The following is a 20038-nucleotide window of genomic DNA, read 5'->3' as shown; positions in this document are numbered from 1 at the left end:
AAGTACTGGCATACATTGCAATTATATGGCTACAAACAACCAAAAAACACGATACGATATACTTTATTGTCCCCTTAGGGAATTTTTTCTTGGACTTTGTGTATTCTGTATTTTCGAATCACTCAATAAATAAATAAATGAATCGCATATGTCTCATATAAACAGTCCATACAGGGGAGCAGAACATGTAGATGGATATATCAGATATATAGCACAGCTAAAAAGACCACTACTATTGCACAAATAACTGCTGCATAAAACCAGCAATAAATAACAATAACCAACCGTAAATAAGAATAAATAATATAAAACAAATCAAAATATAAAACAAAAATAATCAGTGCTAATAGCCCTGTTAGATAAACAGCAGGGCACATGGTTTATGTTGTTGCAGTGGAGTGTACAAAATAATCAAACCATTATTTTGTCCAACAAAGATTCATATTTCATATTAATAATATTAATAAATATTTATATTTATCTTTTGTAAATTATAGATAATACTTAGATTTTGGTAAGTAATAGATAATGCTTTTTTCTTTTGTAAAATATATATATATATATATAATATTCTATACATTTCATATTATAATTGCCTCTTAGTGTTATTACTTATTAACTGTAGTGCTCTTTTGACTTGGATTATTTAGGTGGATTGTTTACTAACTTAAGCTTTTATGGTTCTTTAATATGCCCAGTTTATATACTATGTGAATACTGTGAATTATACCCACTTTTGAGGGCCTCTTGCTCTTTCTCGCTTTTATGATTTTTCATCATTATTTTGTATTTTTAATGATTCCCAGAGCTTTGAAGTTCATCCAGACCCTATGGTTAGTGTGACCCACATGGTGCGCGCTGGAGGAGGGGTTTGGATGGCGTTTTCAGAGGGATCATCCCTACGTCTGTTTCATACAGAAACATTGGAACACCTCCAAGAGATCAACATTTCAACACCCTCTGCGTATTTGAGCCCTGGCAAGTACAACATGTGATTATGGTGCAGGATATAATTTCAGTAGGATGATGATTTGGCACACAGGGTACAAGGGTCAGGTGTCAAGATTAACAAAAATGTTTAATACTGACCAGGAGTTGGTAGCGAAATTTGAAAACTAAAATGTATAAGATGTGTGTGTGTGTATGTAAGGAATATATATATATATTTTTTCATAGGTCAAAAAGCTGTGTGTGTAACCAGCCTGCTCATCTGCCAGGGGCTGCTATGGGTGGGCACCGCTCAGGGCATTATTGTAACCCTGCCAGTGCCCAGGCTGGAGGGCATCCCCAAAATAACAGGTGAGCCACATATTGCATCTAAGCCTTCATTTTGTTAACAACCACAAAAGCCGTTTTTCCACCATCGGGCCAATTTGTTCTCTTTGCTTAACTATTACATTCCGTGCCGATCAGGGCCAGCTGGTACGGATATGGTTTCATTTTCCACTACGGGGCAAATAACAGAGCTCTTTGAAATGTTATACAAATGCATCAGTTGTTTGCCTTGGTAATGCAAGAGTTTACAGGGTTATTATAGAGGATGATGCAGATATTTCTTTTAATTTTATTATTAATTGCTGCGAATTCGCGGGCTGAGAACGGTTTGTAATTGTGCCGTACCAGGCTCAATTGGAAATAGAACTGAAACCGTTCCTTACCATTCTTAGAACCGTTCAGCCCGATGGTGGAAAAGCGCCTAAAACGGTCCCTCTTTCCCATCAGGAAAAGGGATGACCTCACTCAACGCTCACAGCGGCCCTGTTGAATTCTTGCTGGCCACCTCCAGCGTTTTATCCCAAGATTTCCTGAAGCGAGATTCTGCCACGGAGGGTGCAGATTCAAATAGTGGAGGTGAAGATAAGGAGGCGACAAATTCCTCTCAGGAGTCCCTCCAGCAGGCGGATGGCTCTTCTCAGGGAGAGACCAAAGCCAAAGGAGTGCTGCTGCAGTACCACCTCCGTTCTACCTCTCAGCTCCCAGGAAAACTCCTGACGGCCCGGCCCGAAGAGTCATCCGACTTGACCCAGGAATCTCTGGAGCACACCCTAGAGGACGGCTCCATCTATGAGCTGAGCGATGACCCTGATGTTTGGGTCAGAGGGCCTGGGCCCTCATCTAAGGAATCGGCACGTAGGGAGAAAGTGACTTCCACCGCCGTTATATCCGGTGGAAAAGGGTTCCGTCGGCTTGCTAGCCCCTCTAACTCCCATGACTCCAGTGAGAACACGCTCATGGTCTGGCAATTGCCCATCACAGTTTGAGGAAGTAATAATTTCTTCATCCTTTGGCTTTCATAAGGTGTTTTTGCAGGGATCGTTGGATCATCGAAGGACAAACTGTAAGGACTGTAAGCATGTTTGGTTTATGAGGATTATTTATGCCACTTCCAGAAGGTTTTTTTAGGTAAATGAGGAAGTTTTATTCGTGGTAATCAACATTATGCCACAAATGCTGTCGATATGAACTGGAATATTCTTTAAGTTGATAAACAACCGCACCATTCAATATCCATCTGTCATAATAATAGCATGTGCTCAGTTGGCTAGATAATGCACCACATCTAAATATAAAATAATCTCACCTCTTGAAAATATTACTAAGTGACTGATACCACCAAATGATTGAATTGTATTAGCTATATCACATCTGCATGCGAGGAATCAGGGTAAGTGTTATTGTTTTGTTTTTCTTCAGATGTAATACATAAAGTAATCCTTAGTATGTATCTGAGTATTGACTGTGACCCAATTCGTTTAAATGATAAAAGATATTTTGTATGCGTCACCACCAAAGTGGTGCGCACAGAAAAGTCAGTCTATTTAAATGTGTTTTAATGTTATTTTAGTGTACAATTTGATAGGGAGAAACAAAGTCTTCTGTGTAGGTACTTGTTTCTGATGGTTCTCATTGTTCGCAGTGTCACTTTTTTAAAAAAGAAATTAAAATAAATCATATTTACTATGATTGACGTTTCTGCAATTTTTCCATTACGATTTTATTTAAAAGCATTTCATTTAATTTTAAACTGACTCGACATTAAACGGTTTTGAAATGGCATTGTGTGTGAAGACCTGCTGTAAATGAATACTACAGAGTCATTTTATGTTGAATCGCAGCATATTTTCAGCCTTTTATCTCTGCGCAGCCACTGCCAGCTCTCACAGTAAACATATCAGCAAACGCAGTATGGCACAGCTCAGGCAGCGGTTAATATATGCACGTTGTGTCACTAGTGCTACGTGAAGAGGATGCCAAATCACATCTCAGGCAGACGTGCAGTAAAACTGACCTGTCAGGGTTTAAAGGAGCTGTCTAACAGTCACTCATCGTACTGATATAGATGTTTTGTAAGCAGGATGTGTGCTTATTTCATCTATTAATTTTGTGCTATTCCTGTGGTGCTATTCAAGTAAATGACACAAGGCATTTAATTCATGCTCAGATGAAATGCTTCAAGCTAGTCCATTATTGAATAAAAAAGCTATTATGTTTGTAGAAGAGAAACTTTGGTTTACTTTGATGATGGTGTTTTTCACTATGACAGTAAGTTTCTTTTGTGGTGTGGTTGGTAAGGAGCCTCGTTTAGTTTGAGGAGCTGTAAAGTATGTTTGCATCAAACGCTTCTAATTAAAGATGTTTGATTGCTTTGTGTCTGGTGGGAAATCAAGACACTCATTATTGCTAATTGAAGGACTTGATCAAGATAATGCCCCTCCTTTGTAAAACTTAAATAGAAGCACAATGTTCACACCTCTGTGATTATGGAGGATGTGCCAATAACTGTACTTACTCATAATACGTGTTCATGCTCTTAAATCCAGTTATTGTAAAAAAAATCTATATACAGTATATTATCCATTTTCCTATCTATTTACAATTCATAACCATTCATTTTTTAATAAAAATAAAATGCAAATAAGAGAAAATGTTTTAATATTGAAATAAGACATTTAAAATTAGAATTTAAACTGTACACTGTATTATTTATTTTTTTGTGATTATAACAAGATTAAAGACCTATGTTAATTCATCCTTTGTACTTCCTATTATTATTATTAGAATAAATAATATTTTTATTGAATAGTATACAGTCAACACTTTAAACATTTTCTCACATTATCACAGTTTATTCGTTTTGAGTAGAACAAATAAAATATGACAAGAATTTAGAGTTAAACTGTGTCAGAACAAATTCATCTTGATAATGTCAGATAACTTTGATAGAAAGGTATGTAATGGATTACAATCAACCAATCAGCTTTCAAATTTAAGTACACAATTAGATACCAATTTAGGTCAACCAATGGCCAATTTTTTTTGCTTCATTTTGTTCCGTCTGTGGTGTAAAATGTCGCATTAGAAATTAAAGAAAAAACACATGGTCAGGTCAAAGTGTCTGAATCATGTTGGTCCCAAATTTTTAACAATTTTACTAGTAGACCAATGAAGAATTATTGGGTATAATATGTCACAGTTTACTTTTTGCTATCCTCACTTACATAAATTAACTGTCCTGCACCCACGTAAAAAAATATTTCTGGTGTCTGAATAATTTTGGTTTGACTATGTATGCAATTAATAATTTTCTTCTATAGCATTTGTTTTTTTTACAGTGTGGGTTGTGCTTCATCTATCTTCATTCGTCGCATCAGCGCAAATATATAAGAAGAGATTAAAAAATAACAGGTCCCATGCTTACTTTGCTGAGAGAGATGAAAAAATAACCCAGGCAGTTTCTATGGAAGAATGTCTGACCTGATCCTCTATGTCACAATACACTGAGGGGTATCTAATGTAGCCTACCCTTTTAAGTTGTGTTTGTGTGAGTGGCTAAAACTGACAATCCGTCCATTTGGCTTGCTGTGCATTGATCATCCTTGCACAGTAAACCACATATGTTCACAAAACAAAATATTTGCACATTTAATAATCAACATCAAATACAATTTTAAAAAGCGTTTTCATACTAACCTTAATACGTAAATAACATAGCATTAATGTTTGTCCCTGGCAGTTATTTCATCAGCGATTCCCCGCGCTTGTATGTGTGTAAGAGCGAGTATGAGAGAGTTAATGACTGCGCGCTCGGGGCATGGGGCGCGCGCACCCGTGCACGAGAGAATGAATTCATTCAGATCTGTTGCTTTGGAGAATCTCCACCCGACGGAGCAAGAGAGATGCTGCTGCTGCTCCTTTAGAAGCACACCATGAGAAATCACTGGGAGAATCGCGACGAATTACTTAATATTTCAGCTTTGTACGGAGGATGACATAAACATATTATTAAGATGGAATACTGACACACTTGCGCCACTGAGTGATAATAAAATAAGACAAAAGAGATGAGTATAATTACTTTATCTTTGCTCCTGTGTGCTGACCTACTGGATTTCGTTATAGGTAAGTTTTACCTGGATTATTCATGATATGAGATTTTGAGAAGTCATGCCATATTGATATTGCATTTTGTTTGGTTTTTCTACACTTTGGACTGAATTAATTTATGCCTTTAACTTTATACTGTACAGTTTTAAAGATTTTAGTTGGCTATCAATACCGTACCACCTAAAGCCCATCTGCACTGTTTACATCCTTCAGTAAGTTCCTCTCTATATGAATTTAGTGATTTCACGATTGAGGTGGCTTGTCCTTTAAACTCAGGTGCACTCTAATGAGTTTGATGGGTGGTTATTTTGAGGTTAAAGCTTAATCTTTTGTCCTGACCCAGTTTTATGAGGGTTATCTGCACTCTGAATTAATGAAAGGTCATTGATTGCTGAACAATCGTGTATAGGAATATCTAAGATTATTAAGAGCAAGCTAGTATATCATATTATGTAATGCATTGTTTCTTTATTTCATGCCTATGCATGCATAAGACAGAAAGACTGCTTGTTCTGGACATGATTTAGTAATTGCAACTTCTTACTGTAACTCAATAATGCTGGCCAGCATCATGTCATGCCTCATTCCTACAAGTCGAGCACTTTATGTCGCCAGTCAGATCATATTAGAGGTACAGAGGCTTTGGGAAGTGCATCATTAGCAGTGTTTCTTTATTTATAATGATATGAATGCAGTTTAACTTTAAGCCTTATAAGTGTTTACCTATCCAAGCCTTTGCAATATATATCATATCCATGGTGCATAGGATGATACCTGGACTTAGCTATTGTTTAATAAGGTTTGGACGTTAAACTTACATTTAAATTATGTTGATACGTGCACGAGTTTGATAAAGGGCATGACTTACAGCAAATATGTAAATAGATGTGAAAGATTGGGGCAAACCAAATGTAAAGGTTTAATAGTTGGTCATTAAAACCCCATATCGATTGAACATTAATGTGAATATGGGTATGAAGTGGGTCCCTCATTGTGTATGGTTACCTAGCGGATGTCATTGTTGATTTTTGATCGATTTCTCATGTAACTTCAGACTGCGTAATTCATATAGATAACACAAATGGTAAACCTTCTTGTGAGCACACTAGGCATCTTTAATACACTCTAACCTTTGATATGCTTCTATGCATGTTTACATAATCAAATAGATTACTGAAATCATCTCAGTGGCCCAACTAATCCATGCACATCACCTTTAACATTCCCAGCCAACTTTGACATTTGACCAGAGATTGATTTGCTCTGATTTCCAAGATTATTTCCGTCTATGAAATGTGCTTATGTTGAGAGGCAATGTCATAAACCCTTAAAATGTACATGGTCTCCACTCACTAAGCCTCCTAAAGGACACTCTGTAGCATTTGCTCAGTAAATGAAGGCACGAGGAAGTAACTGCCTGAGGATCACAGGACATCCCAGACAGTGTCCTGTGCCGCTTGTGGGGCATCCTACAGAATCGCTTGGTTGATGGAGAAAATTACAGTGGATTAGGGAAAGAGGAAAAACACACTGAAAAAAATAATAATCCATTCACTGACGTCAGTTTAAAAAAGCCAATACGGTGGAGCAGTGGGATTTTGTAGGTCAGTGAATTTGTGACAGATTATAGGCCGATTGCCTCCCACTCCGATGCCTGTGCTGCGCTTACAATAGAACTGCAACACTCAGCAAGACACGGCTGCTTTCCCCGGTTTGTCGAGACACAGAGGCATTTCATGCTTTCTGTCTGATGTTGGTATAGCTCAGCAGACGTGATGGATTGAAGACGTGGAAGTGATGAAATGTAGCTCTGGCTCTTGAAGCATCAAACTACACAAAGAATCCATCCTTGTGACAGACATTATGCAATACTGTAATGCGCTGAACAATGCGTGTATGCAACATCTTTTCAAATCCATTCTAGACAGATGAAAACAGATGGGTGTTTGATTTTGATTTGCTTTTATATTTTGTTTTGTGGTGTATTTTGGATTTCTTATTTTTTTTTGTCTTTTTGTTTCATTTTTGTTTCACTTTGCTTAGTTTTGTAAGAAAATTCTTTACATTTTGTTATAGGCATACCTGTTAGATGCAAGTCTGTTATTTGTTGCTTATTTTATAGGGTATTTCACTTTGTTTAGTTTTGTTAATGTATTCGCTTTGTTTTGTCTGTTGTTTTATCATAGAAGTGATTAGAGTAAAATAATGCAAAAGTTGTTGAAACTATAACACTGTCTGCAATGTAGATATAGGCTCGGTTTCACAGACAGGGCTTAGCCCAAACAAGTTCAATTAGGGCACTTAAGTAGCTTTTATAAACATACTCTAGAAAAACACATTACTGGTGTGCATCTTGAGACAATGGCACTGACATATTTTAAGATGTCAATACAAGTTTATTTCAGTTAAAACAGATCAAACATGCATTTTAGTCTGGGACTATCTTAAGCCTTTTCTGTGAAACCGGGGGATTGTGTTTAGAAAATGTTTTCTTGATCAATGTCATTACGTTGAATAATGGATAATTGTTTGATCCGAACATTGTCAGTAATACAAGCAGAGTTTGTTAAATAATAGAGAACTAGGGCCACCTGACTGGTATGCACTGATGAAAGTTTGTTATGTCTTGCAAGGTGGAGATTAAACATTAATGAAACATGGCATGGAGACTGTGGACTTCTCACAACATATTGGTTTTTGCAATCATGCTTTTTGATCTGAAATATTCACAACTTGGATCAAGAGCTCATTATAGGCTATAATTTCACTGTCGTTGCAGCATGGCCTCTCTTGGGGGAGGTTTATATTGAGTTCTTCAAAAGCACTCGGTTTTGCTAACTTATGACTTAATGGTTTCAGTAATGAGGAGAGCACTGTAATTTTGCTGGGGCTCATTGCTGGTAATTTGAATGGGATTTTAAAAGAGGGTTGTGCAATTTGAGAATGTAATAAAGCATTCAGGAAGTGACACTGCTATCTTTTTCCAGGTTATTTAACTGTCACAATTGAGCCTCTCCCTCCTGTGGTTATGGGGGACACAGTGACTTTGAAGTGCAATTTCAGGACGGATGGCAACTTACGAGAGATTGTGTGGTTTCGGGTAAGTGGGGTCCGAGCTTTATCTTTGCATGATACACCTTTTATTTCAGTATCCTGGGGAAAATAATCACTTGTTTTTCGGTGTGCTAGTTTTTGCGCTTTTTCAAACTCTTTTAGGTTGGTGTTCTGTTGGCAAACTGACGTTGTGAGAACAAACTGTCAAAATATGAAAATATATTCAAGATTAAGTTTGAATGCCTCAGTGAATTTAGGACAAGCTGTTTTCATTTTGTCGTCACACAGCCATAAGTGTGGAAGGATTGAGCTAACGGATAAAACATTCAATCAGTATGCCAACACATTTCCTTGACATTTTAACTCTTGCCACACCATTTGCAATGCATCATAAATCATAAATGATCAACTTTGCTGCTTCTCTCCTCTATACAAAAGGTAACAAACTAACAGTGACCCCAAAAACTGTTTGGATGCTTAAGCCACAATTAAAAATGTACAAATAAGCAACCCTCCCGGTAGGCGCGTCCTGGCGCCATAGAAGTCCAAATGGGGAGGGAGGGTGGGCACCCTGGAGTCCTGGAGGCGGGAGCACTGGGGTTTGACTGGCTGGGGGGCCTCCAGGGTGGAGCCACGGGCGGATCAGGAGACCTGGGCGGAGCAGGAGACCCGGGCGGATCTGGAGTCTCGCCCACGTGTCCCACCCACAGGTTCATGTGGAGGGCTCGCGGAATGGAACCGCCTCGTGGGCAGGAGCGGGCTCGTGGCGGGCTGAAGCGGGCTCCAGGGGACTAGGAGCGGAGTCCAGGAGACTAGGGGAGGCGTCCAGGAGAGATGTCTCGGAAGCCTGGACCGGAATCCAGGAGACTAGGGGAGGAGTCCAGGAGACTAGGAGTGGGGTCCAGGAGACTAGGAGCTGAGTCCAGGAGACTAGGGGAGGCGTCCAGGAGACTAGGAGCGATATCTCGGAAGCCTGGAGCGGAGTCCAGGAGACTAGGGGAGAAGTCCAGGAGAGGGGTCCAGGAGACTAGGAGTGGGGTCCAGGAGACTAGGAGAGGAGTCCAGGAGACTAGGAGTGGGGTCCAGGGCTGCATTTCCCGATAACGTTGTCTCTTAGCGCGCTACGAAGACTCTAAAGGTATAACTTAACTAAAGGTATACCATTTCTAGGTGTGTTCCTCGAACTATACCTTAGGAGGTTGCTTAAGGTAAACCTTCTTAAGTGCAACGTTAGCAGATGCTGTCCGTGGCGGCGGTGCTGAAGTGGCTTATATCGATGGCTCAAGAATCCATTATTTACTCTATACAGGGGCTGTTTCACTGCTTTATGCGAAAAATAAAACAAGCACTTCAGAAATAGTTGAACTTGCAAACTAAATTTTATATAATTCTGACATGAGTACGCGAACCAGCAATTTCATACTCAACCGCATCATGCGTCAACCCGCTACACTAACTGGCAGTATGCCTTCACTGGCATTTGAAAGAGTCATTTATATTATTACAATATATTTTCCATAGTGTGTTAATTTACTCCACAATCAGGGATGATTGCCCAGCAGCTGCATTACATTGTGTAAATAACTAATTTCTGTTACTGAATGAACGCACCGCCACACCGAGGTGTTACTCAGCCCATATCCATCCCCAACCACCTCCAGAAAAGCCCCAGGCATAAAAACGGAGAGCCGCCAGCAGCTGGATTTCAGGGCTGAGAGGGTAGCTCCGTCCAGTTTGTCTCGACAAAGTTGGACCAACAAGATCTAAAAGCTGCTCAATCAGTCGTGGCAGGCGAAATTTATTTTGAATAGCGGCTTCTGACATGGTAGCCAGGGGACTAAAGTTTTCACGTATGAAATAGTGCACATACACTACATGGCTCCGCGGACGGCGCCGTCTTTGATTTAGCACAACTATTCGCTGTCTCGCTGCCATAGTTTGACCAAACTCCCCTCCACAATCATTCCCTTTAAATAGGCTCCTAAGCTTTTCCTGTCTAATGGTTTGCCAGCTGATGTACCTTTGGATAATATAATTAAAAATCTAACAACCATTAGTGTAATGACAATTGTAATCCTTTCATTAAAAAAAAAATAGCCTGATTGAACATTGGGTGTATATTACAACTTCAGAATTATATTTGTATAGACTGACATGTAAAGAAGCTTTTTGCACAGTGGTGGCCACTAGTGGAATGAACTGTCAATAGTGATAAGGTATAGCTAAGAGTGGTCCAGACCAACCTTACGAAAGTAATACTTACAGAAGGTATTCTTATCTAAGATGGTTTCGGGAAACACGTATTAACGTTAAGGTAAACCTTAAGGTATAACTTAAGAACGACGTAGTGTTAAGAAGGTTTTGGGAAATGCAGACCAGGAGACTAGGAGCTGAGTCCAGTCTCCTGGACCCCACTCCTAGTCTCCTGGACGCCTCCCCTAGTCTCCTGGACTCAGCTCCTAGTCTCCTGGACCCCACTCCTAGTCTCCTGGACTCCTCCCCTAGTCTCCTGGATTCCGGTCCAGAGACTAGGAGTGGGGTCCAGGAGACTAGGAGTGGGGTCCAGGAGACTAGGAGCGATGTCTCGGAAGCCTGGAGCGGGGTCCAGGAGACTAGGAGTGGGGTCCAGGAGACTAGGAGCTGAGTCTTGGAAGCCTGGAGCGGAATCCAGGAGACTTGGAGCGGGTTCAGGGAGACTTGGGGCGGACTCGTGGGCTGGATCGCTCAAAGTCTTTAAGCCAAGGCTCCTGTGGCTCTGGTGAGGTCGCGGCCATCTCGGCCAGAATCGAGGGCTTAGTGGTGGCCCACTTCCTAGGCCGTTTGGGCTTCGGGGCTGGCAGGACTACACGGGACGACCCACTGGAGAGATAGGTGGAGGAAGCTGACCATGGTGGAACTTGCCAGGCTGCCTGCCTCTCTGACGGGACCGGACGAGCACAACCCATTTCGCTCTGAACCTCCTCCTCGGAACAATTTAACAATAGAATTAGATTGATGGTTTCTACAAGGGAGAAGGAACAGGCAGGTTCAAAGAAACTAACGGTGTCCTCATCCAGACCCGCCAGAAAACAGGCAGATAGAGAAGCATCAGGCCAGTTCACCATATAACAAAGCTCATCAAACTCCTCCACATACCTCTCAAGTGGGCGACCGTCCTGCTGAAGCCCACACAGGCGATCCTCTGCTGATGCCTCAGTCCTTGGAGGCGTAGGAGAGACGGGGATGAGAAAAAGGTCCATCTTTAATTAGAAGTCCTTCGCTGTATTGATCCGTTCTTCTGTTACGGGTGTATGGTGCAGGAGAGGAGAGGAGAGGAGAGGAGAGGAGAGGAGAGGAGAGGAGAGGAGAGGAGAGGAGAGGAGAGGAGAGGAGAGGAGAGGAGAGGAGAGGAGAGGAGAGGAGAGGAGAGGAGAGGAGAGGAGAGGAGAGGAGAGGAGAGGAGAGGAGAGGAGAGGAGAGGAGAGGAGAGGAGAGGAGAGGAGAGGAGAGGAGAGGAGAGGAGAGGAGAGGAGAGGAGAGGAGAGGAGAGGAGAGGAGAGGAGAGGAGAGGAGAGGAGAGGAGATGATGAGATGAGATGAGATGAGATGAGATGAAGGACTTCCACAAAGACAGGCTTTAATCAAATAAACATTAGACAGAACACCAAACAGCATAAACATAACGTAGACCAGACAAAGCAAGGGTGAACAAGAGGGAACTAAATACAAACACTGATGACTGACTAACGAGGGGCACAGGTGATACAGATGAGGATAACCAACCACAGCTGAACAGAACTAGACTAACTAGGGAAACCATAGTAACAAACAGGAGGCGGGAAACTGAGACAAAGGAACATGTGACGCATGAAAAACGCAACAGAAACAGACCGACATTTAACAATTATATCTTTCAAAATTAAGACAAAATTATTGGACACCAAAGTCATTTGATTTCCAGGGAATGCTTGAACTGATCAAAATGTAACTGTAATCTTAACATCAATGAATCCAAATGTCTGCCAAGTGCAATGTTTATAGATCACGTCTATAGTTAATGAAATTAACTGAAAAATCTTTTTGACTGCAGTTGGTTAAAAGTAATTGAGAAAATGGTTCAGAAAAATAAAATTAGTTCTAAGTTCCTGGCACCACAGATTTATAAGCATGATTTTAGTCCAAATGTTGCAGCTAGACATTTAAACTGAATTCTAGCAGATTAACTATAAACAGTCAAATTGATTTCTCTTAACTTTTACCCTGATCAGTTCATGATAGAATATATTGTCATTGTTTTCACAGGTAACTGAAGGTGGAACCTCAAAACAGAAAATTTTCACTTACGACGCCATGTACAACACCAATTTTTCTCACATAGAGGACTTCCGCAGAAGAGAGGACCTTGTTTACCAGTCAACTGTCAGGTTATATACCCAGCAGAGCTCAGTTTATAGTGGATATTACATGGCTTTCGTCTCAGCACGTACCATGCTATTTTTAGGACTGCTGTTAGGTGTTTAGACAGATTGTTCCTCAATGTTCCCAGGCTCCCTGAGGTTCAGATGGAAGATGACGGACCATATGAATGCCATGTGGGGATCTATGACAGGGCATCTAGAGAGAAGGTGGTCTTGGCATCTGGGAGTATCACTCTTAATGTCATGTGTAAGTTATAATCCGTCATTCACAGTTCAATTCACAGAACTTTGATGCATCATTGATAGTAAAAAAACCAAAACAGTGATGTGCTTCAGTATCTGGTTGCATTAGCATAAAGCCCATTATAACTGTTAGTCTCTGCCTTTTATGTTAGACTTTAAAAGGGATAGTTCACCCAAAAAAGAAAATTCTGTCATCGTTTACTCACCCTCATGTTGTTATAAACCTGTATGACTCTTTCTTCTGAAGAACATTCATTTGAAAACATTCATTGCATGAACAAAAATATCTTCTCTAGTGTTCCACACGAGAAAAAAAAGGTTGGAAACCACATGAGGGTGAGTAAAAGATCCCTTTAACCCTAATCCTTGAAACTAAAGTCCAGTGAGTGAGCACTTTTAAAGATAATCAAATGTAATAATGATAATAGGATATTAATGATTAATTACTAAAAAAGAGGCTTGAGCAGTTTTTTTTAGCTTAATAATAATGTGGTACCATAACCAGGATTTCAAATTCTCAGTCAGTTCAAATTCTTTTTTTATTTGCCTGTGCATGTGCCTTCATGCCCATGAAAGTCTTGGAATTCAGCAGGGCATTAATGCAATTTCCCTATGCATGCACTTGTAAATTAATACATTTCAACAGTAATTTGCTGTGAAGTGTAAGTGAGACACAAAGTCGAGTTTATTTAATAGCAGCTAAGAAATCATCATAAAGATTTCATATGGATTACTGACTTAAAGTAAGAGATTGTGCTATTATAATATAAATCTTGTCTACTAATGCACTTTGCCTATAAACTGAAAGCTTATTAAATGAGGATCTCCTAGCTTGCGATCTGTAGCACAAAAGTGCCCTTGAGGGAAGGATACTAATAATTACTTTGAATGCTGCACTGCCATCTCTCCTTATCTCTTTGAACTGCTGTAGTGATGCTATCGATTTATAATGAGTTTTCAATGTCTTTATTTTTCTCAGCTCCACCAAAATCAATATCTGTTGAGGCAGCAAATCAGCCGGCTCGATTCAATCGCTACGAGGCTCAAAACTTCACGCTTGTTTGCATTGTAACTGGAGGAAAACCTGCCCCTGTGGTTAGTAGAAGAATAAAACACAAGCTTTTAAATCAAAACTTAAGTAAGGACGGACATGTACAAAGCAACAGTTATTTAAATGGAAATTTAAAGTGTTTCATTGCCTTTTAGCTGCTTTGTAATTATTTCTTCCCCAAATGCAGGTGTACTTCAAGAGGGATGGGGAACTTATTGAAGTCCATCCTTTCAAATCCTCAGAGAAAGTGGAAAACAGAGGCTTGCTTGCTGCCATGGATAACCAACCGCTTATCAGCCGAGAATTGGACGATACAAAAGTGCAGAAGTCTCTTTCTTTCCTGGGCCCTTACAGCGAACCGGTGCGTCTGGATAAGGATCGGCCCCAGCGCAGCTCCACGTCTGGAGCCCCTGACCACGAGGAACCCAGTCCCACCACGGAGGTCATCCCAGAGACTGTGATCAGCCGAGAGTTTCCACGCTGGGTGCTGAGCTCAAGCCCACTGTACTATTTCAACCACACGCAGTCTGAGCTTCATGATGGCACTATGGAGGTCCAAGCTATTCTGACCTGGCACTTGAACCCACAACTGGACAATGAGGCTCTGTTCAGCTGTGAAGTCAAGCACCCGGCTCTATCCATGCCCATGAAGGCAGAGGTTACGCTCTGTGAGTGTCAGCTTATATACATTACCAGATACAGTTACTGAGGGCTCTGTTTTTTATGTATGTTTATTAGGGGGTGCACAATATATTGATACCATATTTGGTTATCAGCTGGTATTAGAGTTTTTCATGTTTACATTTAGATAACCTTTGCAGTCATCCAACTTTCAACCTTCAAATTTAACCACACCGTTTGATGTAATCTTTAGCAAATTCAAAAATGAATATCCATTTTTCATTATGTACATTATAATGTTGTGATGCCTACATTCACTTTAAAACAGATTGATTTTAGTCTTTTATTCTTCATTTATTTGAGACAAAATAGTATAGAAGTTTTTTGCCAGCCATAACATGAAAATAATATAGCCTACATATAATTATTTTCATGTTATGGCTGACATTAAACTTCTATACTATTTGTGTAAAATAGAACACCTTGACTCACTCTCTCCTATGACATAACGACAACGCTTTCATTTCTCACTGTTTACAAGCTGCTCCAAAAGGCCCGAAACTCTCTGTGGCTCCAAGCAGAGCGAAAGTGGGAGACACGGTTCGCATCAAAGTGGAGGGATTCCAAATGGGGCCCAAAGCGGTACAATCATAAAAGGAGAAATGTTTCTAGAATATGAAGTGGCGCAAATACATTATTTGCAAATAATGCAACTTAGGGTTAGTTCAACCCAAAATTTTTAATTCTGTCATCATTTACTAACCCTCATGTCGTTCCAAACCTGTAAGACTTTCGTTCATCTTCGGAACACAAATGAAGATCTTTCATTGACAGCTACGAAACTTTTGCTTCAAAAGTTCATAAAGAGACCGTAAAAAGAATCCATATGAAATGAGTGGTTTAGTCCATTTAGTCCAATTGAGACTTAATTGCGTTTTCATGATGAACAGATTTCATTTAGGCTTTTATTCACATGGAAACATTGATAAGCAAACATAAAAAGAAGCTCAACTGAACCTGCTTGATGCACAAGAACAAACCTCTTGCGGAAGCTCAAGCGTACTGCGTAACACACGAGAATGAACCTCATTGGTTCTGAGATGAACCTCATTGGTTCTTGCGGAAACTCAAACGTGCTGCGTAACGCGAGAATGAACCTCATTGGTTCTGAGAATGAACCTCATTGGTTCTGAGAATGAACCTCATTGGTTCTGAGAATGAACCTCATTGGTTCTTGCTGAAGCTCCAACGTGCTGCGCAACATGAGAATGAATCTCATTGGTTCTTGCTGAAGCTCAAACGTGCTGCGTAACACGAGAATGAACCTCATTGGTTCTCGCACGTCAAGCGAACATCCTTGAGCTTCTGTTTACCACAACTGATGTGTGAGTTGATGAATGTTTATATGTGAATAAAAGCCTAGATTCAAATTGTGTCTCTTCAGAAAATGTGGACTAAACCACTCAATTCATATGGATTAGTTTTACGATCTCTTTATGAACTTTTTTAAGCATCAAAGGTTGCGTAGCTGTCATTGGAGGGACAGAAAGCTGTCAGATTTCATTAAAAAGATCTTCATTTGTGTTCCGAAGATGAACGAAGGTCTTACGGGTTTGGAACGACATGAGGGTGAGTGTCTGGTTGAACTAACCCTTTAACAGTAGCAGTGTTTCATGTTTTTGTATGAGCAAAATATGACTACTCTAATTTGAATGCATGGGATGTTGTTTTATATTTGGCGACAGCTAATTTTGAACAATTATAATGCCTACCAATATCTTTTGGAAATGTTGAACTAAATAATTAAGCTGCTTTTGATGTTTTATATTAGACCTTAAATGTCTTGGAGAGCTTCTTTTGAAAATTGTTGAATATTATCTTCAAATATAAAACGAGCAAATGATTACTGCCAACAGTGTTTAGTAAATATATATCAATTATTAAAAAGAGGTTTCCCAAGCTACTCTTATAAATATTTTATTTGTAATTTCTCTTGAATGCAGAAAAATATATACTATATACTCTGCAAGTTGTGCTGAGTAACCACGTTGAATGTTTAAAATGTCTAAAATTAATATTTTGACTTTCTCTTTATGCTGCAGAATGAAGTGTTTCCAGAGCCTCTGTTCACATGGACACGTGTGGGAGGACCTCTGCTGGATGGAAGTGAAGAGAGGTTTGGTAAAGCACTGGTTCTGGAGAGAGTCCCAGCTGAGCTCAACGGCTCGATGTACCGCTGCACGGTCCAAAACCCTTTGGGATCTACCAACACGCACACCCGCCTCATAGTGTTTGGTCAGTATCAGACGCATCACAAGTTGTTCAAGTGGTCTGCAGCCAACACTCAGATGCCTCATACTGTTCAGATTCTACCTGCCTCACAATGCTGGATTCACATCTGACACTCAAGAGTGTTTTGTCTGTATCCAGCATTCGCATGCCTTAAAATGTTCAGACCATTCCCAAACATCCTTATTTCTCACAGTGTTTTGTTTGTTCTCCGTAATTAAATGCCCCCACACTGTTCAGTGAGATTCAATCGCTGTAAGCTGTTTATTTCCAAAAGACATCACAGTGTTTGATCAGTAGACTCATAGTCTATGGTCAAAGTCTAATTTTTAATATCAACATGCATAACATTAAATATTTAAGAATGCCACCTACGGATTTAAAGTTGCGCTCAGTAATGTTTATCCTCATTAAAAGTTTTATACGTAAAGAAAATAATGGTATTTTTAAAAAAGTTTCAAATCATGTACACTCACTAAAGAAGAGGAAGTCGCATCAAGCTTAAATTCACCTTGAAATCGAAATCAAATATTATGTTTTTTTATGGAATATTGCAGTGTTTATTATAAATGATTTATCCATGCTTATCATTTTTTTAATTCATGTGCCCTCGTAATCTTTAATCTCTTCTCTGATGACGTGTTTACTGGCGCGAGAGCACTGTAGCTAGGAGGAAAAACTAGAGAATTGGAGATGTTTTCCATGATGGAGGAGATTTTAAAACATTAATATTAATAATACTAATAATAATCAACTGGTTCATCCCATTGAGTTCAATTTATGGGAAGAGTTCTTTGTTAATCCACACACTCGTTGGCGGAGATTCATCCTTTGAGTATAATGAATGTGCTCACATTTCACAGAAATGTACCCAGTTGATTTGGATTTGCTTTAACATGTTGAATGATGGGACAGATAGATTGACAGTAAGCCTCGACATAAGACCAAAAATCAACATTGATCCAATATTACTTAGCATTGAAATTTCAACCTCAACCAAATTGATGATTCTGATGGAATGTCAACATTGACTCAATGTCACAATGCTTTCTATCTGGGATGAGACCGCAGAAATAGCAAACGACAAAAATCCAATCAATTCCCAATTAATAAAATCAACTCTTGTCCTGTTTTTTATCATCTGAAAAGGATATAAGGATAAGGAAGAAAGACTATTGCAACTTTCATGTGGACAAAAGCATGAATGGGTCACATGGCAGCCACCATTTTCTCTTCTATTTTCTCTCGGAATTTAATCATGGCCGAATGCAATTAGAGCATGTCAAAAATGGCATTAGTAACCGATATCTTAACCTTTGTGTGATGGTGCATCCACACCACTAGGTGTCAGTGTGAGTCCATGATGACCAGAATATCAGCAAGTTCAACATAACAAAAATACTTAGGTTACATATTTCTGTGTTTTTATTGATACATTTTATGTTTTAACTAAAGCTCAACACATTTTTTTGAACAGAAAATCCCATGATGAAGAAGAAGACTAAACAGCTGAACTGTAAGGCACAAAAACATCCTACACATACAATATCCAACAATATTCTAGACTCTAAACTCTCACAATGATTGTTGAACAATTTTCAGTGGGCGATTCTGCCGGAGACATGCTTGGACCCTCGCTGATGATGTTGCTGTTGTCATTGACTCTTGAGTTAACATGAGCACAATGGGATGCGCTTTACATTAGTACCCTCTGTGATGCTATGTCAGCTCCTCTGCCATCTCTTTCGCTGTCCAGCAGCTACACTATAATCCAGGACTGAGATTGCAGCAGAGAAATATGTGCTCAGAATCAGAACGATAAGCTCAACCCACCCCATCCACGTGACTACAGTTCAGCTCAGTTTGTCCCGCACCTGTTTTGTCTCAATACAGTGACATATTCATGCTTTGATTTCATTTTCTACATTGTATTTGTGCACAGCTGCATTGCAGAAAAGGATTAGAGTGGAATGGAATGGGTCGGCCCACATACAGATAATCCTGGACATACATTACAGCTTTCATCATTCTAAACAGCTTATTGTAATGTCATTTCATTAATGTTGTTCCTTAAGATACCCGAGCTGTTGAGTGCAAAGTTGAATATCAGATTCACCTACAGCGTATGACCTCTAGATGACAGTGTAGATCTACAGACCGAGCAACTTATTTTTTTTATACATAAAAAAAGTCAATAAACCCTTTTGACTGGTGTTCACTGAGATGTTCCTGTAATGCATTCTAGTGCAATGTCATTGCTTCTGCAGAGAAAACGGAATACCCAGTGAAGAAGGTGTGTTGCTAAACTTGATAAAGAATTAAGTAAAATCTTGAAATCCCATAATTCTTTTTCTTCTTCTGCTGAAATCCATACAAAAGGCAAATCATATGACTTCAAATTTTATGTTTTCCCATTTTCAGTCAACAAAATAAACAAATTTTCCACCAAGTAGGTAGCTAAGGTCATTATTCTAACCTAACTGAACACTTCTGATTATCAAGAAGCTTAGCATGTCTAGTCATTTTACATCGGCTTCGAATGCGGCTCATCCATTATCTGATGTCGAGTCTTCACATGACCATATGCAGGGTTGCTTCCAGGTTTTCGATAAGCCAGCTTGAGCATTTCCGGTGAACTGTTAGCTGTCATTCTGTAGGCTACTCGCTGTGCATCGACACAAAACCATCAGTGGTTGACTTTGAAATGTTGTATTTATATTTTAATGCAGTTATCACACTTAAAGGGTTAGTTCACCCAAAAATGAAAATTCTGTCATTAATTACTTACCCTCATGTCTTTCGACACCCGTAAGATCTCCGTTCATCTTCGGAACACAAATTAAGATATTATAGTTGAAATTCAATCACTACAGTGCAGGTTTTACAATAATTTTATGAATCGATGAAGAATAGTTTTTGTGCACAAAAAAACCTAAATAGCGACATATATAGTGATGACCGATTTCAAAACATTGCATCATGAAGCTTCGAAGCGTTA

At 39.5% G+C, this 20038-nt stretch overlaps 2 protein-coding genes across 10 annotated transcripts in view; both read left to right on the top strand.

Annotated features, from left to right (window-relative positions):
• The window catches only part of arhgef10lb (Rho guanine nucleotide exchange factor (GEF) 10-like b), a 52004-nt gene extending 48353 nt beyond the window's left edge, over positions 1-3651 (top strand). For all 9 annotated transcript variants that reach the window (XM_079802717.1, XM_079802725.1, XM_079802719.1 and 6 more), the window contains 3 exons: positions 807-978; positions 1177-1299; positions 1723-3651. In XM_079802717.1, the coding sequence (XP_079658843.1) occupies positions 807-978; positions 1177-1299; positions 1723-2261 (834 nt within the window). In that variant the 3' untranslated portion in view covers positions 2262-3651. The remainder of the gene's footprint in view (positions 1-806; positions 979-1176; positions 1300-1722) is intronic.
• A 1491-nt stretch (positions 3652-5142) lies between these two features.
• Positions 5143-19487, top strand: igsf21b (immunoglobin superfamily, member 21b). Its single transcript, XM_079802347.1, has 10 exons — positions 5143-5400; positions 8373-8485; positions 12721-12842; positions 12965-13083; positions 14059-14174; positions 14318-14798; positions 15293-15393; positions 16854-17046; positions 18518-18556; positions 18643-19487. The coding sequence occupies exons 1-10, from the start codon at positions 5343-5345 to the stop codon at positions 18717-18719; spliced, it is 1419 nt and encodes a 472-aa protein (XP_079658473.1). The 5' UTR covers positions 5143-5342; the 3' UTR covers positions 18720-19487.
• The last annotated feature ends 551 nt before the right edge of the window (positions 19488-20038 follow it).

This window comes from Gobio gobio, assembly GCF_949357685.1.
Source record: "Gobio gobio genome assembly, chromosome: 21".
NCBI lineage: Eukaryota > Metazoa > Chordata > Actinopteri > Cypriniformes > Gobionidae > Gobio > Gobio gobio.
The sequence above is the reverse complement of the archived record's forward strand: the minus strand, read 5'-3'. Positions and strand labels throughout refer to the sequence as shown.